Source organism: Lagopus muta, chromosome 2 (genome assembly GCF_023343835.1).
Source record: "Lagopus muta isolate bLagMut1 chromosome 2, bLagMut1 primary, whole genome shotgun sequence".
Classification (NCBI taxonomy): domain Eukaryota; kingdom Metazoa; phylum Chordata; class Aves; order Galliformes; family Phasianidae; genus Lagopus; species Lagopus muta.
In genome coordinates, this window is record NC_064434.1 from 90,102,753 (window position 1) to 90,129,938 (window position 27,186).

At 38.4% G+C, this 27,186-nt stretch overlaps 1 protein-coding gene across 13 annotated transcripts in view; it reads right to left on the reverse strand.

Moving 5' to 3' along the window:
• Window positions 1-27,186, reverse strand: part of ESRRG (estrogen related receptor gamma) — a 382,131-nt gene that overhangs the window by 103,113 nt on the left and 251,832 nt on the right. For all 13 annotated transcript variants that reach the window (XM_048937114.1, XM_048937124.1, XM_048937120.1 and 10 more), the window contains 2 exons: window positions 15,148-15,563; window positions 2,498-2,614 (listed from right to left, as the gene is read on the reverse strand). In XM_048937114.1, coding sequence (XP_048793071.1) covers window positions 2,498-2,614; window positions 15,148-15,563 — 533 coding nt within the window. The remainder of the gene's footprint in view (window positions 1-2,497; window positions 2,615-15,147; window positions 15,564-27,186) is intronic.

Here is a 27,186-nt window from a genome sequence, read left to right on the forward strand (position 1 = left end):
CTTGTCTATACATAAAGAAACATTTAAGATACCCTGAGCTGAGATAATGCCTGCTGTAAGTCCATAGTAACCAATAAATTTACACCACTTTACACATGAAAAGAAAGAGGTATATCATCTTTCTTTACTTTCTGTGCATAAAGGATGTTTTAAAATCCGAAGTGAAAAAACTAATCCTCAGACATTAGCATACATTTAGAAAAAAGAAAAAGAAAAATCCAACAAAAAAAAAGAGCAATTTGTCTCTCCATCCAACAACAAACCAAATATATTCCAAAAGTTCTATAAGTGTAGCACAAATCAGCACTGTTCCAAAAGTAGAAGTGACCACAAAAGCATACAGGAAAACAAAACCCACTTTCTAGCTCTTTTAAGTTACCATGTTAGATTGTAGGTAAGCATTGTTTGAAAGGAGTATAAGCTAACTTACTCCTAAATACAGAGACCCAGTGATTAAAAATAAATAGGAATCTCAGCATGTTTTAATAGAAAGACTCACAATAAGAGTGGAAGAACTAAGATTTGTTAGGGAGTTGGGCTAACAAAGGAACACTTCCTTTAAAAGAATTAGTTCATCATTGCAGAAAGATATGTCTGTTTAGGGTGGACCATTTATGTAATGAGTAAGAAAACTATTCCTCAGTTATAATTTACACAAAAAGTCCAATCACTTGACTCTGAATTCTCTGTTTCAGTTACTAAAATTATGTGCACAGAAGTAGCACTTCTGCGCAGAACTTTGAATAACTGACATAACTACTCATTTGTAGAATAGACACTAACTTTCCTCATGCAGACCCAGAAGCTACACACAAACTAGATTTTCAAGTTTGTGTGTTAAAGGACATGCAATTCTATCCCCAAAATTTAAAAGAAGGCTGAATCGGTTCACCTGTATGGACTCTTAGTAGCACTGTTCTGTTTCCAATCAGGTTGTTCAACATATCTGTATTAGGCTGCTAGTGATACGGGACAACGAACTTACCAAAAAGATGTTAAGCACAGGTCATTTCAAAAGGTGCACGTTGAAATGCTCCTTTCATTCTACTGTTTATGTAAGTTTCACAGCTTTAAACAACTACTTAGTTGTCAGCTATATCAGGATTCCTGGCAAATGAGGAACTCACCCACCACCACTGGAAGAAAGGGTCAAATCCTGCCTTTCCTACTGGCTCAAAATCCCCATCGAATCTGACAGTTTTGCTCAAGTAAGACTTAGGACAGCAGGATTTGGCTCAAAGGATCCCAGCGTCTGCCAAAGCAGTTGTACAGAACAAGGTTTATTCTTAGTAAGTATAATCCAATAAGAATATGTCTGTAGGTGCGTGATAGACCTAATTTGCCCATCATCTCTCCATTGGTCTATGTTGTTCCTGGATTTTAACCCAACAGATGCATACCTAAACGTTTCAAATTACCATCAAATAATTTGCAAAAATTAGCCATCTATTAAAGCCAACATTTTAAGCACTGATGAAACAAAACTGTAAGGGACTATTTTGAAGTGGTTACTTAGCACAGAGTACTTTCCAATGAAGACAATATTTAGAGACCATTATATTGACTTTATTTTAAAAGGTTATGGAGCTCAGAAGTATGAAATGTATTCTGCTATTCCTTCTTGGTAGTAACAATGCACCATGATAATAACACATACAATATATGCACATTAAAAATGTTTTTGCAAATACATTAATATAATGCATGGCAGGCAACCAAGATTTTAGGAATTATCTTATTCTATAAAACACATTAATTAGGTTCCAAGTAGGATAGCACAGCTTCTTGGAAACATTTTCATACGTTTATCTGTTAGTAAATATCTTCAAAATGTAACTGAAGAATTAAGCACCCAATGCATACTTACACTGAGGGCAGGGGTTTTCATATGCTTAAAAAAAAAAAAAGAGGGGTGGATTCTCCTCTTCTGTATGCCGGCATTTGCTGCAGTGCAGTTACAACAACTTCTGCAGATATGCTCAAGATTTATGTATGTTTAATTGAGAGATAACCCTTTCACTTGTCATGATGGCATTAAGAACAAGCAGAAGTGGGGAGAAGAGGGCACAGTGTATAGTTCTGCTGTATTTGGGAGAGACTAACAGAAGGTAAATAATAATAATAATAATAATAATAATAATAATAATAATAATAATGAAAGAAATAAATCTTTGAAAAGTCACAATGTAAAAGTTTTAAGAAAAATGAGAGGATGTCTCCTGATGATTATTCTAATAGTTATCTACTGAAAGAAAGTGAATGCTGTGGCGCATTTTCTGTATTTCAGCTAAGAATAAATGTTCCAGAGAAGACACATTCCATGTAGATACACCACAATTCCTTAGCTGACATTTAAGACTGTCAGGAAGAGCAAGTATACTTGAAAATTGCCTTTACAATAACCGATCAGAACTTTCACCTATCTCTTCTTTCCTGATTGCTCTACAGTTGTTGAATGCGTTTGCAGAGAGATAGGTATTGACTTGATCAGTCTTACCTTCTTTCAGCATGCCAACTTTTAGACACTTCATGAAGCGGCAGGCTTGGCAGGACTTGCGTCTGCGCTTTGTGATTTCACATTCGTTTGTTGCTGGGCAGCTGTATTCTATGTTACCTGTGATAGAAAGCCCAGAGAAAAAGAGGTATTCAGAATAAATGAACAGCCAACAGAGCAGATATAAGCGTACTTACACCATTGCTGTTGGGTTTAATTTTGGAATACATGAAGAATAAGCAACTGTACAAAAAGAAAATATCTTTTAAGTAAAAAGAAACCAAGTTAGACAACAAAATATTTTAATTTAGACAGCTGTATGTTAAAAACAATAATAATTTTTTAAAAAATCTTAATTGAGTTCATATCTAGATCCATGCACAGTCTCAAGCAAAATCCTTCACAGCGGTTACTCCTGCTGGTGGTATGTATCAAGCCAAACATACAAAGGCTCCTAACATGAGCACTCTTCATTTCCTGTTATTTGCAGATGTCATCAGCCTTTCTTTGGATAGAATACAAGAAGGTGACTGTTATGTTTTATTTCAAAAAAGATCTGGAAGAAATTTTGTAGGACTTCACTCTTCTCCAAGAACTGCATCGTATCAGACAGGACTTGGCTGCGCTGCTATCGCTGCCCACTGCTATCGCTGCCCAGCACGTCCCACCACTGGTGCATCAGATCTCCTTGCCTGGAAACACTCCTATCTGTTTGCACTTCACATGAAGTTCTTCTATTGAGAGGCATCAGAAACAGGATCATCCTCAGATGATTAGAACAGCAAAAACTACAGGAGATGCTTGCCTCTCTCCCAACCCTCCCTCCGTAAGACCAAGCACAAGCTAGATTCTTAAAAATGAGGCCTCTGTGGCAAAGCACTGATGCAAGTTTTTTTTATTATTACTAATACATAGCAGTAATCCTTGAAAATAAGAAGTCTGAAAATTAATGGGAAGGCCATGCATAAATCATTTTCTTTATACCGTTTTCAAATCATGTCTTTGGGAATCCAAGTCCAAATTAGGAAGCATCTATTCTCTTTTGTCCTGGTACTGCTGCATTCTTCATAAAAGCTTAGCTCAGCTTATTCTTCTGCCTAGCCACGCACCCTATTGCTCATGACTACATTCAGTATGACAGACTTTGTAGCAGTCAGAAGTTTTATCACGAAACTGACTTTTAAATAAAGTGTCTTCCCCATCAGCCTGTCACATCTTGCTTTAAAGGTATTTCTTTACTTTCTAACCCTTTCCCCCTGTGATTAAGTGCATTAGTATCTTAATGAAAATGCATTCTGTTTATTGCCCTCTTGGGAAGCAGGAGGTCATCACACCAAATGCATAAATTGTCATCAGAGACAGTCCGAGCATAATTGCAATTTTGCTGCTCTGTGTTTGCTGCACTCAGGGTCCATTGAAGTCCCCTGAAACATGTGCAGGTTCTAATAATTAGCATAGAGTCTGCCTGGGACCACAGCATTGATGAAATATTTCAGAGTTAATCACACTTTGTAAACACTGATTTATATTGACTACCTTTCTCCAGACTGATGTCTCCTCATTAAATATCACATTAGTGGATTGCAGGATTGTACAAAGACTCAAATGCTCAGCAACTGCTACTTCAACAGGAAGTAATACTTAAACCACTTACATCTACTGAAAATTGGTTAAGTATTTATGATAACGAAGGTCTGCACAGTAAGTTCTGCCAACAAAACCAACATATTTTGCAGGTTTTATTTCTCCTAAACATGCTGCATGGCTGAAGCAGCAACATTGGCAAGTAAAACGGATCTTGGCATGGCTGAATACAAACAGCTCTCATTGACAAAACTTAAAACTTCAGTTTAGCATTCTTCTCCTTCTTCAACTCCTGAGAAGACAGACATTTGAGAAACTGAAGGATACGGGGAGTAGGAAATTTGGTGGAATGGCTCCTGCAGACCTGCCTTCTCAAATGCATTAACAAAACTAGAAAAATAATACTTCTAGAAGCATGAGTAGGAAAAGATAGTAATGTCTTCTAAAAAAAAAAAAAAAAAGAAAGAAAAAGAAAGAAAATACATTATCTTCTCATGCTCTAGTGAGACATTATCAGTAAGGCACAACCACTACGCATGGAGACCTTCAAAGCATTTCACAGATTTTATCTAGTTATAATAGATAACTTAATAATACCATAGTAATGTAAGTACTACTATCCCCAATTACAAAAAAAAAAAAGAAACGTGCAATCAAATGTGTTTCACACAAGATCAAAGACGATCTTTGCACAAGGTCAACAATTACTGTGATCAAAATCCAGACAGATTATAACATAGCATGACAAATACAGAGGCAAGCAGAACATTCCCTAGGACAAAAGTCCAGGAGCTGATATCAAAAAGCAATACTGAAAACCAGAAAAATTTTGGAAGATTGCATATTTTCCTATGCAAACTCTTCTAATCCATACCTGCAATTTCAGCCTTACTCAAAACTCTGAAAACCACAGCAATCAATGGTCTATAGCATGATGAATCTTTTATTATCAAATTCAGGCTGCTCTACTTCAAATATATATATATATATATATATATATATATATATATATTTTTTTTTTTTTATTATTATTATTTTTTTTTTTTTTTTTACAGCAGACGCTGCATCCTTATTTCTGATGTTAGAAAACAAACCTGGAAGATGTTGGAAAGAGTTCCTCCAATGAACTCAGAGGAGATACAGTAACCAGATTTATAGCTGCAACAACTATTCAATCTTATCAACAGGACCATCTTATCTGGTCCTCCTAGTATTTCTGATTTTCAAAATAAGGCTAGAGTGCAATGAGAGTTCAAGGAAATTAAAATTGTGTTACCAATTCACATATGAATGCAGAATTTTATCAACTATGAGCACAGACAGACTTTGACTTTCCCTACTTCTGTTAGTGAGATTTTCTTATTTAAAAAAAAAAAAAAAAAAAAAACAACAACAACAACAACAACAAAAAAAACCACCCATTTGGGAATTTTTAATAGGTATATATGTTAAAATATGAGGACTGCTCTGAAAGTAAGATCACCTATTTTATCATGTTGGCTCATGACGTTAAAAGCAGTAAGGTGGTATGGCATTAGAGGCTGAACCTTCCCACCAATATTCCATTACATGTTGTTGCCATGTGACAGATGGCAGCATTGGGGCAGTCTGACAGAATGGTGTCTGACATGGAAGTGCATATGAAGCAAAGGTGTGCTACTAAATTCCTCCATGTGGAAAAAATAGCAACCACTGACATTCATCAATGCTTGCTGAACATTTATGCAGGCCAAACAGTGGCTGTGAGCACACAGAGGTGTTGGATGATGAGCACCAACAGTAGTGACAGCGAGGTGAAAGACACGCCACATTCTGGACAGTCATACAGATTTTTACAAACATGCAGGCTTTTGTTCATTGCTGGCAAAAATACACAAGTAATGGCGGTGACTATGCTGACAAAGTGTTCTGCAGCTGAGAATTCCCTCTATCAAACAGTGTTATTGTGCTGTTTCTATGGAAATAAATAGGAGGCATTACTTTCAGAGTGACCTATATGCATGATACTAGAAATATGTTTTAACTCCAAAGTTTTAGTGGATCTACTTTTATAAAAATAAATTTACTTGGCCATCAATGCTCTCCTAATTACTTATTTTCTTCCATACAATATAATAAACAGAAATTATTCAAGCATTTGGCAATCTGTACAACCCAGGAGGATTTAGAAGGAAGTTCTGCCATTTACTTGCTCAGTGCATGGTGCTAGAGGCTGAAACTGAGCAGCTAATAAGAATACAAGTTTGACCAGTTCTGTCACTAGCTGGAAAGGTTGTCACATTAAACAATGAATGAGATCAACATGGCAGTTTGGAGTCTTTAAAGCAGGCTGACAAGAGTGATAGAGCAATTTATAATATCTCCTGGCTGGTTTTCAGGAAGGACTGGGCGCTGATTACTTATTTCAGAGTCTTCTGTACAATTAGTTTGCAGGCAATATAATTTTCTCACTTACTGCTTAATAGAATCTTGCAGCTTGCTGACTGATAGAATAACAGCGGATAAGTAAAACTCCTGCCTGAAGTGCCAGAAGATAATTTGTATATTCCTTTCAGTAGCATAATGGACTTCTACAGTCTGGCAGCTAAAGGGCTGAGTAATGCAAATTAGGATGACGTTTGAAAATAAAAATATATGTCAAATCTTCACTCCCTAAACACACTGCCCTTCATCATAAAAATATAAAGGGATTTATGCTGAAGTCCCTCTCCTCATTCACTGATGGATATTTCAATTTTTTTTCCTTTTCTGCTGATTTTTTAAATATGATCATCTCTGCCACAAGATGAGAAAGTATTTCCAGCACCCTAAGCCTTCCAAAAGCAACTAACTCACTAAAAATAATGCCATTTCATCTTTAGGCAGCAAGTTAGCTGCTAAAACTTAATGCTGCATAACCTGCTCACTATTTTCAGATGCTTCAAACTGTAAGATCTTTGCAAACAGCTCAAGGATAAGTTGGCCAACACACCATATTTTCCCCATCAGGTTCGGAGGTTATCTGGATGAGACATGGGGTCATAGTAAAACTTCACTGAAACAAGGACACACTTGATGGCTTTATGAGCCAGGCAACCAACTGGACTTAGCCAAAAGAATCAAGGCCCTTCTAACTATTGCTTGTGCAGAAGAGACTGTGACATGGGTCAGCAGACCGGGGGCCTCACAGTAAAAGGAGGAGTTAGAGCCAGGACAAAGGCCAAGCCACCAAAAGCAGAGACCTCATACCTTGGCCTCTCTCCTAAATGAAGTTCTTGTCATCAGCACTTACAAATGAGGGATCTCACAGATACCTGACCACAGAGCTGGCTGTAGGAACTGGCTGCCATCTGTGGGATAGGCAGAAACAAAGTTCTCTCTTCCAGAAATACTGACAAGAATAGAAGATGAAGACACCAAAATCTTAGCAGCTTTATTTCCCTTTTCACGCTGTGACTTTTGACATTTAACGCTAAAGACGCAAACAGATTGATATGAACTACTGGAATCTGCCCACAAAATCTCTAGAATAAAAGAGGTGAGGAATGATGAGATACAGGTTATAAAAAGATATAGATTGGAAATGTGTCTTCTAGCTATTCCTGAGCACTTAAAAACAGTAGAAGGAATGGTGACATTATCAGTATTGAAATCTGTACTGTATGGAAATGCATATCCAGAAGAAAAAAAAAGAAAAAAATAAGGATATGGGGGAACTAATTATTCATTCTATGCAATAAATTCCTTGATATAAACTACTCATAGAGGTGGATTTCACTATCTATTTATATCCAATAATGACTCATTTATCACCCAATCTCTCTTTGAAATCCTGCAATCCAGTATCTATTTTTAAAAGCGTTATATTTAAAAATCAAGTGTTATCAGTGGCTCCCCTGCACAACGGGATTTAAGTTTTTTCTGCACTAAAGTTTACCCTACACACCAACATATTGCTCTATTTTCCTGGGTTCACATCTTTCGTGAACTGACAAATGTGGAAACTTAGACAGAAGTGATTACGGCAACAGGCATTCTGGGAATTAATAAAAGTCTTGCAATGAGACAGAAGAAACCAAGCCAACATAGACTGAATAATGCTGTGTTAGGTGATGCTCTGATAAGTAATCCAATCAGAAGAGAAGACATTCAGAGAAACTGAGAAAGAGCAGGTGGTGATTATAAAGAATGACAAGCTGACTTACAAGGAGAGGAAAAAGCCCCAAAAGGACTCAAAAGCACATTTGCTGTTTGCATGTCTTAGCAAAGATCAACTGTGGAAAATAAAAATAATTTCTTTCAGGTCAATCTTTCAGTTCTTCTAGACTGTGGTCTTTACTTTGGAGTCAAAACTCAACTGTATTTAATTATGACTACTTCAGAAAAGGGGTGAGACTGAAATGAAGTTGGATCTGAACCTAACCAAACCTAGTTTGGGCTGACAAACCCTTAAATGGATTCATGTGATACTGTAGATAGCTCAAGAAATTATAAATCTATGAATTCTATTACATGGTATCTGTGGCTGATTAAGCCTGAAGATGACTGTATTCTCTACTTTTCAACCAGACGAGGAACAATTTCACATATGCAGTGTCAGAATATTCAAAAATGCAGTTCTCAAATGTATTTCCATTCAAAAACTCAATAAATAAATTTTAAAAATTAAGATGGTAGGGCCATATATGATGGATTATGCTCATGCTTCTAGTGCTTGTGCTGCCTCTTCTGTTAAAATAAGAAACTCAGGAAAAGCAGCCACTTTTTTAATTGTTCTACACTGTAAGTTACTACTTGACAAAGGGATTCTGTCAACTTAAAATTACTATATTTTAATTTAAACAGCTATCTTTCAATTGTGTTGCTTAAAGCAAGCCACTATAATATGCTTCTGAATTATAATCTATTCAGAACTTCTAAATCGTATTTTCATCATGTTCTCTTGTATTCTTAAAAAGGAATGTGAACAGAGATTTTAAATGAAAACATAAAGGCGACGCTGGTTTGTCTGAACGCATGATATTATTGCATTAGCTGCTTGTTTTAGGTTTTCTAACATTATAAAAAACACCATATTTTTCACTATGCAACTGATACTAGTAGGGTTTGAATGCCACTTGTAACGGTTCAAGTACCTTTGAATTCCAGTGGAGTCAAGAGGAATCAAGGCCATTTAGATCCTCTCAAGGGAGAATCAACAGCATGAGACTTAGGTACTCCACCTTTCTACAGAACTGACTCCCTGCCACCCGGAAGTCTCTGAAGGGTTGTCCAAGTAAGAAAGACTGAACCACTTGCATTCAGCTCCTACTGATATTCTTTCTAGGCCAATTCTGATATATTCTTCCAAGATAGCATGAATAATTGCCTTTTTTTTTTTTTTTTTTTTTTTTTTAATGAACACATAGAATATCTCATTTTCTGAAGTTTTTGAAACTAAATTACTTTCACAGCAGTTTAAAAAAAATCATTTCCAGAGACATTAAAATAAATCATTACAATAAATCACTCACGAGTTGAGAACTCATGTGCTTTTAGCTTCAGTCTGGGATGAGCTTCATTGTTGGGCTGGGGCTTTCAGAAGTTTGTTCATAACAAATAGAGAGCCATGGCAATGATACATAGCACCAAATCAGTATTGTTTTAAACCCTCTCTCTCTTTTTGAGTATTTCTGATATATTTGAAAAAGCCATGCACAAATAAGGAACCTCATTCTTATTCCCTAATCTAAATGTGCGTAACATACAACGCTGCAAGGAAACTAGAGACAGTAAAAGGGATAGGACCATCTGCATCCTTCTGAATGTCTCTCTGGTTCTCAGATTTCGGTGTGATTATTTTTTATTGTCTCATCTTGTTTGGCTGCTATAGCTACAGTGACATTACAACAGAATGAAAGACGTGGTGGAAGTGATTGCTCAGAAGTTCGGTTGGCCCACAAGCATGGAGAATTATGGCAAAAGGGAAGATACCTATCATTATCATTAAAATATTCTCTGAAATAAGTGCTGATGCACACACTAACTTACGTAAGAAAGGTGAATGATTTAATCAGGTAATGGATTCAGATAACATTTAGTGTTAAGCTCATTGGAGAGCAGCCATCTTGCCACAAAGTCCACAGACCTTTGCACCAAGATGCAAGCTTCCACCCTATTTTTCTATAAAAATCGAATCTTAGCTACCAGTAAATATGTTGAAAAGCTGTGAAGTCTAGCTTAATTTTCTTTGATTTCTTCCACAACAATATGACATTCAATATTACTACAAGAGTTATCTTTGAGAAACGTAAATTAACTTTCTGAAGACAATTTAGTCATGAGCAACTTAGAATCAAACTTATGTTGCCCATCTGAAATGCCATCTTGCCTGAATTAATATAGCTAGGTCTAACATCCCTGTTTAAAACCTCCTGATTATAACAATTTCTTTATGGTAAAGCATTTGTAGATTTACAGATCAAATTGGTTCAGTAATGGGTAAAGAGTGGAAAGAAGGTTGAAAAGCCTGAACGCTAAAGGGATTAAAAATAATTTTGAATATTCAAAACAAGTGAACAAAGCACTCCTAAACAACATGAGCTTCACATAGATCCTAGAGTGGGCAGGATTTGAGGAGGACCACAGGAAACACACTTCTGCACAACTGTAGCACTGAGGGCTTGTAGGCTACCAGCATGAAATGAAATGGCAGATTTGGTCTAGTTCACATAACGGTACAGTGACCAAAATTATTTCCAGGATGGAATGTTTCTTGTTTCTGGTAGGAGATGTGGACAGGCAACAACTTTCAAGGATAAAGGTCTTAAATGAGACAGCTGAAAGTAGGATTGCAAGGCTTCTTACTACTGATGCTTTATCCATCCTGTGTATAAAAAGAAGACTGCTAACCCTATATTTTTTCTCCCCAAAAATAAACACATAAACAAAGGAACCAAAGGCCTATGACTGCAAACTATGCAAAAATATTGTAGCTTTTGCGGGGTAAAGTTAAACACTATTCAAGGAAATAAAAATAAGCTGTGACGTCTTTGTAGCACGCCTTACTAGGAAGGCAATATATCAATACTTAAGGCCTTTCACACTGCCTTTTCAAGCAAGTCTGAAGCCAATAATACTAAGGAGTGTAAAGACAATAATCCTGAAGAGCTTGAAGAAAGCTGTCTAGATGGAGGTCATTATTTCACAGAGATAAAGACTGAAATAAAACATAATAGTAAACTAACGCCCACAGTTCTTCTACTGAAGGCAAGAGAACTATTTCAGTCTACTTGTAGAAATGTTTAAGCTCAAAGGACTGAGTAATTACATATTATTAATGCAAAATATGTACTTACTAGTCTTTATAATAACTGAGCAAATAAAAATGATTGGGAATGTATTTACACTAAATATTCACTATAAAATATATAGTAAGTACTACAAGACCTCTGTACTGAACACAAGATTTTACAGCCAGCTGACAACTGAAAATCCTTTTCGCTCTTTTTTTGTTGTTTTAATGAAAGCTTAGATTCAAGATAATACAGTGAACAGCAAAAATTGTGGAGAGACCCTAAAAAAAAAATAAAAATCAATGGTCCTGTAACTATTTTTAGGCCATGCTATTTTCTACTATCCCTGATGCTAAGCCAATTTTGGAGAGATTTGGCTGTGTGTGTGTTTCTGTGAGACATCTGAAATCAGCCATCACGTAAATTATCCCAGAAGCAAACTGAGAGCTGCAGCTGAGGACAAGGCTGAGCAGAAAGAACATCCAGTTCTCTCAGCCCTTATATGTCACAAGAGGGGGCAGAACATCATTAGATTCTGCTATGACCTAAGAATACACTGATTTTGCACTGTCAGCTGTTTCATGTGTGGATGTTGTTTTGTTGTTGTTGTTGCTCTGGGTTTTGTTTTAAACCATGCAATTTCTATTTTTTGTTACCGATTTTTTATCATTATCTATGCATTCTTTCACACAGCACCAAGTTCAAATATTTCAGTGCTATGTAAAACAATTTATATTCAGAATAGAAAAAACTCCTCTCTTGTAATTCAAGAAAATAGTCATTCCATTTTCCTTTTACTTTTATGAAAACAACTAGGGACTGCAAGAGGCACAAAGCAAGAGAAATCTGTCAGCCAGAAATGGACAGTTTTTGGACTAAATTTCTACCATCTGAAAGGGAATGACAACCTCCATTAGCTTTTAAAACAGGTGTATAGTCCACACTAGAGGGAAACTGAACTGTTGTAAGAGGCTACCCATATCTCGTGATGTGTTTCCTGCCTGCCTGCCTTACGTAAGGTAGCAGTAGTGAGCAGACACTGTGCTGGTTCTCTGAACAGCTGCCTGTGGCTTTCACCAACTGAGATCTGACAAGTCTCCCTTGAAATGGAAAGAATGGAAAGAATCCCATTGACTTAGTGGAAAGGACATCAAGTCTGACATGACCACAAGATCTGCTTCACAGTCACACTTTGTCAGCTCAGCCTTGCTCTCACTGAAGTCAGGGCAGTTTTGCTCGTGACCTCAACAGGAGCAGCACTAATGTTCTGCAAGTCTAAGCTAATTTAGTAACTTATGAATGATAAAGCAAGAAAGGTCTGGTAGTGAAGCATTCGTTTTCACTGAATCTATAATTATTTACATATTACAACTAAATTATTAAGATTTAAAATAAGCAACTCTTAGTTAGGAGAAACTATTCTTGCTTATACGTGTAGTTAGAATATTTGACTCTCTTTACTCTGCTTTACTATCCTGTATTTACAAATTTCTCTCTTTTTTTTTTCCTGTTTTCTTATTTGTACTCATTCAGCTATCAATTTGCTTTAAAAACAAACAGAACAAGAATGTGCTGTGAAGCAGCAAGCAAGAAAATGCAAGGGGAGAACGACCTCTACAAATATTAAGTTCTGTCATTTATAGCAAATCAGACTCAGGAGAATTTTTCTTCATGCAATCTCAAAGGCAGAACTTGCCTACTCAAACCATAAGGAGTAGCTTTATCTTATCCACTTCTTGTCATTTAACACAAATGATGGCTTGATTCACCAAAGATGCGTAGCTTCCATTATTTCGGATGCTATCTGAAAACTCTCAAGCCTGCATCAGTTGAGTCAGCACCTTTTCTGAAGAAGCTACCATGACGTTATGATGGTAACATACCTCCTATTCTTGGTATCTTTGTTACTGCTTTTCCATCCAATGCCAGGTTTTGCCTCACTGCATTTTTTTTTTGGTCTTCACAGCACCATCACCTGCTGATGCAGCTAATGCTCTAACCCTGCTGAGATGTTTTGCGCAGCTGCCAGTTCTAACTTGAGCTTTGTGGCCAAGTCCAGGTTGCTAATCTGGAGAATGACGTCTCTGTCTTGTGCTTCCATGCCCAGAAACTTGCTGTCTGTGGTGTGGTGTAAAATTGCAGGCTATATATTACAGCCAGAAGTAAACGCTTTATTCAGTTAGAGATTTTGATGAATTTTCTCATGCTCAAAATACTACTAAAATCATCATGCATTAATTCAGTCCTGTAGAATAGCTATTATGCAGCAATTAAATGCCATTTATAAAATCAAAGTAGCTAGCTGAAGTTGCCACTTGAAATTTAGAACCCACAAATACAAATTCCTTCACTCAGAAGATTTTTGAGCTTTCCTGAAAATATTTTTGAAGGTCAAATGAAATTAACTTTTTTTAAAACAAACAAAAAACACTTTTTGAACCCAAGTAACCAGAAATTTCTGAATGTATGTTTATTTACTAATTGCAAACTTCGTAAAAATAAGCTCCATTATAACCACAGAGATCTGCTGTTTCTTTCTGGTGGCAATATGGGCATCGTGAAATGCCTGTTTCATGCTGGTAAAAGGCCCAAATCCCCCAGAGTAGTGGATTTAGTATGCTTACAACAATTAGTTGCGGAGAGTAAAATGATAAATTAAAAAAAAAAAAAAAAAAAAAACCTTAGTAATGGCTAAATTTAAAAGAAAACATTATTTTTGTTTCCTAACTGTATATGAGATGTGGAAGCAGTACATTTTAAAAACTTTGATCAAATGTTTCAAATTTAGAGCCATGTGAAATTCCAAACTGGAACTAACTTTACTCTCCTTACTGTAACTCATTTTTAAAAAGGCAAAGCATACCACCAGGTTGCAGTGCCTTTCCTGAGGATTCCACGTTCTCAGCATCTATGAAAATCAAGCAGGTTTTATTGAGGAGCTTAATTTTGGACTTAGCAACCTAATTTTAGTCTCTGAAGTTTGAATTTAATTTAATGTGACACTATATTCCTGTACAGGCCAAGCTTGTCCTCATGTTCTTTAAATAAAGCACCTTCAATTTTACTTGAAAGGATGATATCTAAATGAAAGTAGAAGGTTATTTTGTCTCCACTGGTCCTGTAGCTAGAACAAGTTGTTGTGCAAATTATTCCATTCAAACTAATTTATGCCAAAATATGTGGCATATTTGTAACAGGTATCAGGAGCAGATTAACACAAGGTACTCTACAGAGACCAAAAGCTGTCAACTTACTGTCCTTAAAATGTGATCTTACAGGCCATTTGGTGAACCTGTTAAGGTCACAGTATATTGTATGGGTGAAAGGCCACTTTATTAATAGTCTGACACTAACAAAACACTACAGCATTACATTTTGTTCCATTCTAAAATGCACTAGTGGTTTGATAAAGATATACAGGATTTTTGTAGGAATTTAAGTATGATAATGGTATAGCTAGGAGCAAAACCCATAAGCATAATCTGTGTGCACCACAAGGTGTGTTCAAGAAGTATCCATAACAACCTTAAAAAAAAAATAAATCACTTTTCATGGCAGCATTGATGAGAATCCACAAGGAACTCTTTATATAGTAGATGGCTCTACTATTTTTGATAAACAAAATAAACATAACAGTGAGTTTAACATGGCAGACCTCACAACGAGGCCCAAAGGGGCTTTTTCACAAGTAGCATCTGTAGGACCAAACTACAAAGAATCAGAAGCTATGGTTTGAAGTCGTAACATCATTTAATCAAGGACTGTACTGCTTCGCTTTGAACAGAAGGAGGAAAAGATGTTTAAAGAATCACCAACCTTGAATTGTCCTCTTGAAGAAAGCCTTGCAGGCCTCGCAGGAAGCCACTCCATAGTGGTACCCTGATGCAATGTCACCGCACACCAAACACAGTCTTTTGGGCATCGAGTTCAGCATATATTCACATTTGGTCTGTGAATCTTCAGCGATGGTACTGGAGCAGTCATCGTACCGTTTCCTGACGGGCCCGTTGCCCCCAAGCCCCGTGGCTGAAGGGTAGAGGGGAGGTGAGTCCAGCCCATTCTGATGTCCATTCATGGTGGAACTGTAGCTCCCGCTGGCGTCTGAGGAGCCACCGGGGCTGTGATGGTTGATGCTGTCCGTCAGAGAGGCAGGGCTCGACGGCTCCGTCTTGATGTACGACGAACAGCTAGAATCAATGTGTCGATCTTTGCTTGACATTCTGCAGAGAAGCCTGGAGCGGGGAGAGAGAGAAAGGAATCTGTGTATTAAAGACAGTGCTCGCTTGGTCTGCTCTGGAAGGGTTAGGGACTGCACATCATTCATTCATTAGTCAATACCTCTTGTTCTACATGAAGGTAATCAGCATAAGGGCACGACAGAGCTTTGTCAAAGCTCCAGACAGGCAGTAAACAAAAACTTTAAGAGACCAAACCCGTCTGTTGTCCCCTCTACCTGCCTCTTAGGATACATGTCAACTTCAGATTGGCTCTAAATTCCGAACTTGTCATCCAGGGAGTCAAAACATCCTGAAATCCCACTAGATTACTAAAATATTACATTTCCTTTTCCACCAGCGCTTTTTGTTCTGTAAATTCTATCATTATCAGGGACAAGAATTTTCAAGTTTGAGCATATGTATGTTTAGCTCCGTGATTAATATTTGTCAACACACTTGAATAAAACATGTATCCATCATCCATTGAACTGATCTTAGAATTGAAGAGCATGTCTCCCACAAGCGTTTTTTTCTTTATTAATATTGCTTTATTATATATATAGCTATTTAGTAACTGAATAGCACATCAACTGGGGACTCTAACAAGTAATTAAGGCTGGACTCCATTTTCACAAAATCTAAGTGAAATGATTAATCAGCTCTGGCTGCAATTACTTTCTAGCCATTATCCTCAGACTAACCAGTAATAACTACGCCAGCATCCCATATATCTGCAGCTCTATAGGATCTGACATTTTACGTGTTCCATTCTTGGATTAAAGAAATATATTAGAGGAAATTTTAGATAGAAGTTTTGTCTTTCAGAAGGTGAGATTCTATCTCAGTTTTCACCTTTTCAGAATTAAGCATCTGAAACAAAACCATAAAATACTTGAGCCAATAAATTGGTACTTTTTATAGAGGAAAAAAATCTTGTGCATTCTGTGCCCAAGTTTGATATTATTTTTAAATGCGTTTTAGAAAGAATAAAGAACAAAAATAATAATCTGAAAACTCTGAATCAAGATACCATCTTCAATTTCTACAGCTGTGATTATGAGACCACAGTTGCAAATGGCCTACCCAGCATTTTCCTGACAGTAGCATCTGAAGCTGCCAAGTACAGATGACAGTTATGAGCATTTCTCTAGAATCATTTTCAGCAGAAATGCAACTGCTCCATAAGGCCACCCACCTGGAGGTACAGACTCATGATTTCAAAGCAAGCGCTTGAGTACAGACAATCTGACAAAGTAACTTTCTCAAGTCAGTTTTGAGATTTCAACATCACTCATTCAACTTTTTGCATGTTAAATATAAATGTGTACGTATTGGATGCATATGTATTACGTATAATTTTTACTTCAAGCTCGAGAATCAAATGGAAACTAATGGAAAACAGACATAAATCCAGAGACTTGTTGTATTTTCCAATGAGTGCAATCAAGATCAAAGCCTGACCATTCCTCACAAGTATTTGCTTAGAATAAGATTTATGATAAAAATCAGTGCCCATCAGAATTATTTAGGATCTCTCAATCACTGGACATTTTACTGGAAAACACTATTGAAAATAAGCTAGATGTGAATTCGGATAGTGGCCAGATTGATGCGCAGAAGTCTCACCCCCAAACTTAAAATCCGTACTTATTTGGGAAGGTGGAAGAAACACGCTATCTGGTGTCAGCAAATAAGCCAAGGAAATGGGAAGGTTAAAGCTGTGGAAATATCTTATTACACTGGACCACCTGCTTGTGTTGTCCTTTCCTCAAGAACTGGAGGGGGGGAAATCCCCTTGCCAGCCTGCGGTACCGTGTGCCTTTTCTTCTGCATCTGCTGCCTTGTAGCCGTCACTGTTAATGAGTGCTGTAATTAATAGATAGCTCTCTCTTGTCTCTCTACTTGCACTCCAGGCTAAGCACTTTTCTCAAGTCAACGTTTGAAAGAAAGCGGGTCGGCACTGACTTACAGCAGCTCTGCAAATTCCTTTTAATTTAGAGCACTTACACCACCACTCCACTTATTACCTTATAATTACTGGACCGCTCTCACATACATTACGATCTTAGACTGGAGTTAGAAGTTATTAGGGTACTAAAACACGGTGTCGCACTGTCTCTCTCTCTCTCCTCTTTCTTTGACACAATTTTATACAGCCATGATTAAAATTATCAATTAACTTTCACGTTCCAACAACTTATTTTTTATATTGTTTCTCTTTATACTAACAGTGAGGTCCTTTTTATTGAATAAACAGGTACCTGGTGATTTTCTCTTTCCCCTCCTGTCAAAACTCCACTGGACAAGACTCAAAAATAAAGCAAGAGACCTGTTGCTTACTGTCTCTTGCACCCGGTTTGATGGCACATTCTTGTCTCTCTAAACTCTCCTTCTGCTTTTTTTCTTATTTGCACAATAATAAGCTTGAAAGTCACCCTCCACTTCCTAGAAAAGCCATTTGCAATTAATTAGTTGTCCAAATGTATTGGCTTTAGCCAGTGCGGAAGCGGCTGTCTCCACTCGAAGCGGTCAGAACCGAAACGCGGTCATGGTTTTGTGAGCATGAGCACACACCAGAAGCTCTGTGCAGGCTGAAGCTTGCCTGCTGATGCTCCTGGAGCAGTGCTTTCTGGTGCTGACCAAAACATGGCTGCATCAAGCTGCAGCTTCCAAAGCACAGGCCGGCCTGCTGCAGGATGGCAAGGTAAGGCCAATAAAATGTTAACCTTCCCACGGGAAGCAGAAAACACCAGTCAAGGTCTCAAGGAGAGAAGGTTTCTCTGACCTAGAGCAGGGAGCCAGGGAAAGGGCTGTGTACCCATGGGTAGCATCAGCATCCATCAACCTGCTCTGTTGCTGCCGCACCGTGGCTGAAGAGGCTGAGGAGGCCCTTTGTAGATGGCAGCTGGGGCCACCAGTGCATCACCAACCCAGCGCCTGGAGTAGTGCCTGGGCTACAACCCCTCCCTCTGCTCCTCCTAATTACTACTTAGCTCGTTACCCTGAAGAATTCCTAGACACCACCACATTATAGTCTAAAACTACAGTCGGAGCTTAATTCTCCCTTCCTCTCTCTGTCTGAAATTCTACAGCTCTATTATTCAAGCCTGAAATATTCACAACTATCTATAAATTCAATTGTCAGCCGGTGGATTTTATTCTAAACCTCACTTCAATCTAAAATTAGAGGCACTAAAATTCACATTAACTCTAAGAGGAATGTAGTGAATAAGACTTTATTTCAAAAGAACACCTTTTTGTCAGAAAGAGCTATTTTCAAGATGATGGCTTTATCTGCATTCAAAGAGAATAAGCGCAATTCCACATTGTGCTGTTAATGCAAAATTTTTAGGTCACATTGGATTAATAAAAATCTAAATTTAGTTAAGGTTTATGAATAGAAATAACATGTGTCATATAAAAACGTGCAGTATTTATTTTAAAGCCTTGGTGGGGTTGTTTTTTTCCTTTACTATATTTTAAGTCAAAGCCACAGCAGCTCCAGGGAAGTTTTCAAACAACCTGGAAAGCTCGGGTGAACTTTGAGGAACTGCAGGGAAAGCAGCTGATGGGCTCCTGAATCATTCCACATTTGCACGCACAAGGAACTACACGGAGTGCTGCAAACTGTTAGTAATATGCAATATGTAGTACAACTCCTCATATCCTTTCTAAATTCGCTTCCCAACTTATGTCTTTGAGCGAGACCAGAAGCCAGTTTCTGCTGGCAGAAAGGGAAACCAATAGAGTACTTCAAAACCCAGCCCAGCTTCAAAATGGCCTAACACAATAGCGAACAAATTGTACGCCGTATGCTTATGGAAGGTTGAATATATTAAGAATTCATTAATGCAATCACATTCGTATTTCCATCTACCTGCCACATTGCTAATGATATTGACAGCGCTGACACTAGCTAAATCAGTATCAATATACAAGCAGAGTGCAAAAATTAACCACATTTGATTAGAGCATATAGCCTTAAAAAAAGAAAGCCTTTCCATTCAAGTCATATGTGCCCATGCGTACAGCTGGTTCAGGAAATTGTTCTTCCCTTACTGTCAATGCCTAAAGGAGGTCAGAAATCCAAGACAAGACTTCTTAATCTGCAAGCGTACCTCAGGAAAAAAAAAACTCTGCTTACAGTATCATTCACTATTTCAGTGCTGTACTGGTGGCTTCAATGAGAGCAGTAATTAGTCACAATAATTACAGTGAGCACCTTTATTATACACCAGCACAAAAGCCCACTTTCACCTGCACATGAAGTTTTCAGTTCTTCTCTTGAAAAGAGAATTGTTCTACTTCCACAAAGGCCAGGCTGTTACCAGCTGACATTTTTAGTGACGGCTACTGGTGGGAGCAGCAGCGAGGCAGATGTCATTATGCATACGTAGGTGCTCTGTGCATTAACACGGCCATCCATCTGATGTCTCCCAGCATGGTCCTCTAACCCATATGCATGCAGACCCAAAACATCTCACTTTGTTATCCTCACCTTTTGGCTGCAAAGAAACATTGCCTATAAGCAAGTGCATGTGAGAAGCCTACAGCAGGCTACAGAGTGAGGGATGGAGCCCAGCTCCTTGCTCTGACCACGAAGACCACACTTCCTCTCACAAACCATGCTCACTTTCAGAATCTGCACCAAAATCAATAGGGAACAGTGAGACACCGCAGTCATTCCCACACCTGTATCTCTGAATGCAGGAGGAGAAGAGATCTGCATGGAAAGGAATGGCAATGCAGCATCTCGCACAGATGCCTGTAACACCCCAAGCAAGTCCTGTACAGGAGCCATGGTGCAATCTCAGCCATGCTGCTTCACATCAAGCTTTTTTTTTTTTTTTTTTTTTTTTTTTGCTCCAGCTAATTGCACTTCACTAAAGAGGCAAAATGCGAATCACTTAGGAGGAAAATGGGCACCAGCTGCTATTGTCAGAGAATGGAGATGCCAAAGAAAAGGCAAGTGACTGAATGAAGTGTCATGTCAGAAATCAACGGTGCAACGTGTGATTTGAGAAAACATGACTACTTTGCAGAGACAGGGTGTCATTATGGCATCACAGTAATACGGTGCTTTGACAACTGCTGGCTCTAACATATCATCATTGCATTAAGGTGCACTGGCTTAGTTGGGGGAAGGAAGAAAAAGGATTTCTTTTTTAATAAGAAATATTGTAAGGTCCACTTGGTTAACCTACTGGATGAGATCATTAATTGCAACTATTGTTAATCTCATTCCATGCATGCACAAATAAAACTATCACTACCTACTAGGTCTTTGTTAATAAACACCCATGTACCATGTACAACCATGCAGTAAGATGCTTTGCGCAAAATGGAATAGCGGTGGCTTTGTATTTATAGACATATTTTTTTTTAACCATTGAATTTGTCATAATTTCCCATAATTTCTTCTTTCATTTCTGTTTTCCCAAAGCCCTCACCACCTCACCGTGGCAAGGCGAAGCACCGCAGCAGCTGCTGCAATCAAAGAGGCAACACCGCCTGCAGCCCTCACTGAGCTCCCAGCAGCAGTGACAGAGGAGTGCCCAGAACTGCACCGGCCTGCAGGCAGCCCAGGCTCTGCTGCAGCACTCACTGCATGCTCACTGAGCAAAGCAATCCAAGCCTTCACATTTGCGCCTCATCAGAGCCTGTTTTCTAGGTTGCTTTTAAAAACAAACTGTTCAAGGAATTTGCAACACCTTGGAAATGAGGGGGGAACTATTTTAACACCCCTCCTTCTAGGTATAAATATTTGTTATTGCTTGCCTTTTTATTTCAAGCTGATTCCCTCTGCTTCCTGGTTGATAAACTTTGTTAACAAGAAGGAAATGATCCTGAGATACCCCAATGTGTTGCATATTATCGCCGCTGACAGCTCCTGCATTTAAGGCTTACATCTGATGCAACAATGCATACTACTATCATTTATCTTTAGCGCATTTCCTCATCCCTATTTCCTCCGAGGGTGAGCATCTCTTGTTTAGAGCTCTTAATACTGCAAGTGAGCAACTGGCAAATCAATAAAACTCTTAAATGCATAATAATACTGCGTAATTACTTACATGATGTTTGCATAATTAACTGTCTGAGGTGTTCCATGATATAATGGATACTCAGAGTACGGAATAACCCATAAGCCTATAAAACACATAGTGTTTATATGAACAGAAATTACGTTTAAAACTCTCATTCTAATAATCCAAATCAGGCCCTGGCACTATATGACAAAAAGCCTTTCTCTCCTGCCAAGCCTAAATCAATTCTTATGGCATTACTTCGTAACTAACACGATATTTCACTGATGATGACTATTATCCTGATTACTAGGAAGTAATGTAGTAACAGCAAAAATACACTTAGATTAAACAAACTACTGCTATTTAATCAATATTATTGAGACAAACTAAGTGTTTTAATAAGTCTGTATAGATGCACTAATGCAGGTTTAATTAAATGCACCCTTAGATGTGCACAAGCTCTGCAACCTACAGCTCCTATGATTTGACAGACTGGAACATAACTCTTCTGAATTTAAAAGCAGAAGCACTTAAGAGCCAACAGCATTTAAATCCTTCCATGCTACAGAATGACTGTTCTTTTCATCAGGTACTTTTTGGGGAACAAAAAGTGAACAGAGAAAAATAATTAAAGGCCTTGCACCTTTGGGCCAAAGCACAAGACACCTGAAGAGGTGCCAGTCGTCAGTAACAAAGCTGCCAGTGCATCCAATATATGGCACTGAAGCGCACACCTCCAAACAAAAATTTCTCCAGCTGAGAAGTAAAAAATAAAGCTGAGAGGAAAAATCGCAGAACTGACCTTTATGTTTGCACACATGTAAGCAACAAATATCCTATCAGCTGTTATGTGCTACCAACAGACCACCGCCACAGAAAGCTTCCTCTGGAAAAGACCAACTCCTACAAATGTTGTCTCTTTCAAGTAGAGATGCTCTTTTCTATATGCTCTGATGAATCAGCTTACAAATATTAAAAAAAAAAAAAAGAAATTAAAAAAATACTGAAAGGAAGACAACACAAGAAGTGGGTAGCACTTTACACTGAAAGCATTCTGGGAGTTCCACAGAAAAAGAACATATAATATTGCCTACGTATATATACACACCACAGTTATGACACATATGTATCATTTTAGACATATGACTCAATTTAAACATCAGTAAATACTTCATATTTCTACTTGATTTTCAGGTTTCTCTTTTCTCCTGTTTCTAACACTTCCACAGTTAGACCAGGGCTGGCTTTTTTTTTGCATTTACTGCTCACTACAACACAAGATTTCAGACTCACCATCTCCTGCTGACTGGCCCCTTGCATCCTAACAACCCCAGCTGTGCTGCTATGGTACATACTGTGGCTCACATGACACAGCTCTTCACAGCCTGCACACAATGTGTCAGAGTTCCTGTGCCCAGGTTGCAAGAAAGACTGTGATGTGACAATTAGAGAGACGGCCAAGCCTGACCATATGAAAATCATTCTACTGATCAGAAGAGTTAGATTTTATCACTCCATATTTTCAAACTGCAGACTAATGTTTTCAGTTTGCAGCACATAGTGGAAAGGAATGATGTCTCTGTTTAGGGAACCTGGTGTTTTCGGTGCTGAAGCCCCAATGCATGGAAGATGCGCTCCATGGGAGCAGGTGGAACCCACCTGCTGCCTCCAGCCCAAGGGACGAGGTGAAGTGTCAAGGAGTCATCTGATCATTAATTGTCAAGATTCTTTTCTTATTAAGAGAAGTCAACTAAAGTAGCAAACAAAAATCGAATGCTACATTCAGCTACTTCAAGGGAGAAAAATACAAAACTATGAAAATATACAGAGATTTATTCAAGAACGTAACAGGATTTCTAAAGAGGGATTATTTTGAAACGATTACAGCATCAAAAGCAGTTGCTCGGCCCAGTCAGTAAGCCAGTACCACAGATCAGACACATACAGCTGCCACTCAGCACTTCCCAAAAGGAAAAAAGATGACGAAAAATGCCTTTAGTCTCAAGACACATTTTGTACTGTGAGATTTTCCCCAATTTCTGTCAGCATTTTCCTTCCCTCAGAGAGGTAACGTGTAGGTGTGTGCATGCCATGTACCTGCCTCCTACCCAGCTCCTCTCTGTGATTTTCTCTGGATCTATAACAGGAGAATGATAATTTGCTAGCCAAATTGCAGGAGCAATTAGAAAGACAGTACCAGGAATAGCAGCAGGGAGCCAGAGCTTGGAGGGCTCAGGACTCAAACTTTGCAGGCAGCGATCTTCTCTCTGCCCCAGGCCCAGCCATCAGCACCATTCCCCCCTATGCGGCCATAGAGCTCGGGGAGCTGGGAAATGGCGTTTGCCTGCAATCAGCCTTTAAGTGAATGTTTGTCCCAGTGTGCTACACCATGCTGTCAGCTAGCAGCGGGGAGCCGCTGAGTTGTTACTACATTTGATTTGACTGCCAGTAGGAAGCTTTATTTCTACCAACTGTTCATTGCCAGCTCTATGGATCTTCTCTAACTTCGAGAGATTTTTTATTTTTTTTAAATATAGTCTATTATTTCGCTCTGAGTGTATGGCAGGAGAAGCTCCCCATCACTATGCATCACAGCAGTCTCTCCACTTGTACTTCCTGCCACAAACACCAAGCAGTAACTGTATTAAGGCACCTGTAGTGTGTTCCTGGCACACACCAGAGAGGCAATTTTTACAAGTGAACACCCAAAGGGGAGGTGCCACAATGGATATTTACGTAAGCAAACCGAAACAGGGCAATTTCCTTCTGATTTTTTCCTGAGAAACGTGGGATTACAGACTGGTGGATAAGACATGAAGGAAAGCCAACGAGTTTTCCTTCCCTAGGGACTCTCCTGGTCTCCACACGCTTGCCAGCAGAGCCTTCAGGAAGGTTTGTGTTTGCTTGTCTATTACTCACATCTATCCCAAAAGGTTTCTCCTCCATCAAACAAGATCCTACAACTTTAAGCGTTGTTTACAAAGCTTCCTCTCCCCACACAATAATGATGATTTTGATAATTAGGATCTAATTATAATGGATCTGACAACAACTTCCAACAACGAAAAGCATCTTTAGAAAAATGAAAGCATATGCGTGAATAGTGCAGGGAGGTGGGGCACGGGGAGAAATACATTCCTGTGAGACAGGCTGAGAACTCAGCCTGAATGGAAAAGTAATTAACACTAAAGAGCTAAAACTGTAATTAAAGAAAATTTCATTAAAAGGAGGCAGGTGATTCCACCTTCCTAAATATGACAAGGTGCTGTATAAAAATAAAACAGCAGCCGCTTTCAGTGCGCGGAGCAGGAAAGCCGTGTCTTTAACCAGATCAAATTCTGGAAATTGGCTGTCAAGACGGGATTGTTCTGATTTATACCCGTCTATCAAGCGTATGAAAGAGAGAGACAGGAGAGGAAAAGAAGCAAGCTGCTGTCGCTTCCATTCGCAAAGCACCTTTAATTTCCACGGCACCATCTGTTACCAAATCTAATTCACATTCCCTCCTAATCTGGTTTAGTTCCGTAATACTAATTCTTCCACTACTCTTATGGATGTGGCTCTCAATAAAAAGCTTTGGTTCTGGGCTGGTAAAAAATTGAATATTATACAGTTAAGGTTCTGGTGACTTAAGTGAAGCATGTTGTCCATTAAAATGCACTCCTGGTAAAAGGATTTGCTTCCAGTCAGTGCAAGGATCTGGAACTGCTCTTGTTTGAGAGCAGCAGCCACAGGGGGGTGGGAGAGGGAGAGAGGGGGAAAAAGGGAGAAAGCACAGCTGATGACAGGAAAGTAGACTGGGGATCTGAAAGCAGAGGTTGTCATAAAATACAATCGTTGTCAAGTTTAGTCACTTTCAGTACTGGCTATAAAATCACTTTGTCACGCTCCCGTATTGAAAGCTTGGAACTGTATTTTTGCTAAGAAAACTAAAAGTAGGGAAATCTAAGATGGTAGGGGAGGGAGGGGGATGAGGAAAAATACTTCAAAATTATGAGACGAAAATGTCTGCAAGACACCAACAAGTGAGGGACAAAAATTCCAAAGTGATTTAAAATAGTCTCCTGAATAGCCACAGCCTGAGTCTTAGCTATGTGAGGGTGACAGAAACCTTGCTCATTTTTGCGGGATTTTGCCTGGGAATAGAGCAGAGGACAGGGCCTTCCTGCATTGCAGCCAATCCAGAAAGGCAGCTGGGGGCTCTGCTGCTGCTAAGGTGATTGGGCTTGCTTCGTGGTTAACACCACATTTCTAAACATTTCTACCAGTTACACCTGTACTCATATTATGCTAACATTTATTAACAATATCCAACTTATACATACTGATTTTAATGCAGATCTTGAACTGCATTTTCAGAGATTTCTGTATCCTATTATCTCCTTTTCATGGATGAAGAGACAGTGAAGAGTTGCTGAATGCTCCTTTGCCAGCTAATAAACATGGCGTAGGACAGAACTGAGGTTCTAGAAAATCCCAATCGAATGTATTATTTTTTTTTCCCCTTGTTGCCATTTCTTTCATGAAACCACAACTTAGAAATAAAACTTTGTACTTCCATTAAGGGAACTTGCCTTGAACTTCCAGAAATGAGACTTTGATTATTTCTACATCGGTTTTTCTATAAGAGAATATTATTTTAAGGTTGAATATATCTAAATTAAATCTGCGCATACATCTACATTGAAATGGTTACTTTCCTGTTAAAGTACTTCTTTGTGTGCATGGGTCAAAAGCCTATTAGAGGGGAATAGACTCTGAACCTATGAAAATTTTTAGTAGCTAATGGTGTTATCCCCCAGCCCAACTTGTGAATTCAGAAAGCCTAAGGTCCTGATACTCTGATAAACAAGATGCCACTGGTATGCCACCGTAACCTACTGCATCCAGAAAGAGCCACACTGATACTGAAGTACTCAGAGGGCGCAGCAGTCTATACTTTTTTGAGCATTTGTGTGACTTGAGTACTATCTGTAAGCACCAATTTCTATTTCTACACTATATCTACATCCCTTAAGATTTGCCAATGAAAACGCTAAGAAAAGCTTAATCTCTTTCATTTTTTTTTTCCTCTTTGTTTATATATCTTGATTCTGGAGGCTCTGGAAATTAAGAGTAAGTAAAAATATTTGGGTACGCTACTGATAACCAAAGCAGTCACATGCTGAAATAAATCAGAGATTTACAAAAGAATTTACAAAATCTATTCAGGTTAAGTCCCTTCTAGCCTGTCTTGGATCATAATGTGTGATTACAGATTTTTTAAAATAAATAAATAAACCTTTGGCTTTTCACAGTTCCTCGTTCTTCACATATTGCTATGTGTAACTTAAACCTACTTAGCCACTGGGTTTACACATCAGAGCATTGCCTCTGGATACAAGCAGCAAAGGTCAGCAAGGAAGTAGCCAGTGCAGCTTTCACTTTCCAAATGTTTGCATGACTGCAGCAGGTTTGCAGGATGACATTTTCACTACGTCCTGATAAGGTTTCAACTCTTTTACCCTTAGCTTTCTATTTTGCTAAGGGTTAGAGGAAGAAAAAGAAAAAACATCTAAAGTAAGAAACGTTTACTAGACTAATTATTACACTCAGAACAAGAGTGCTGC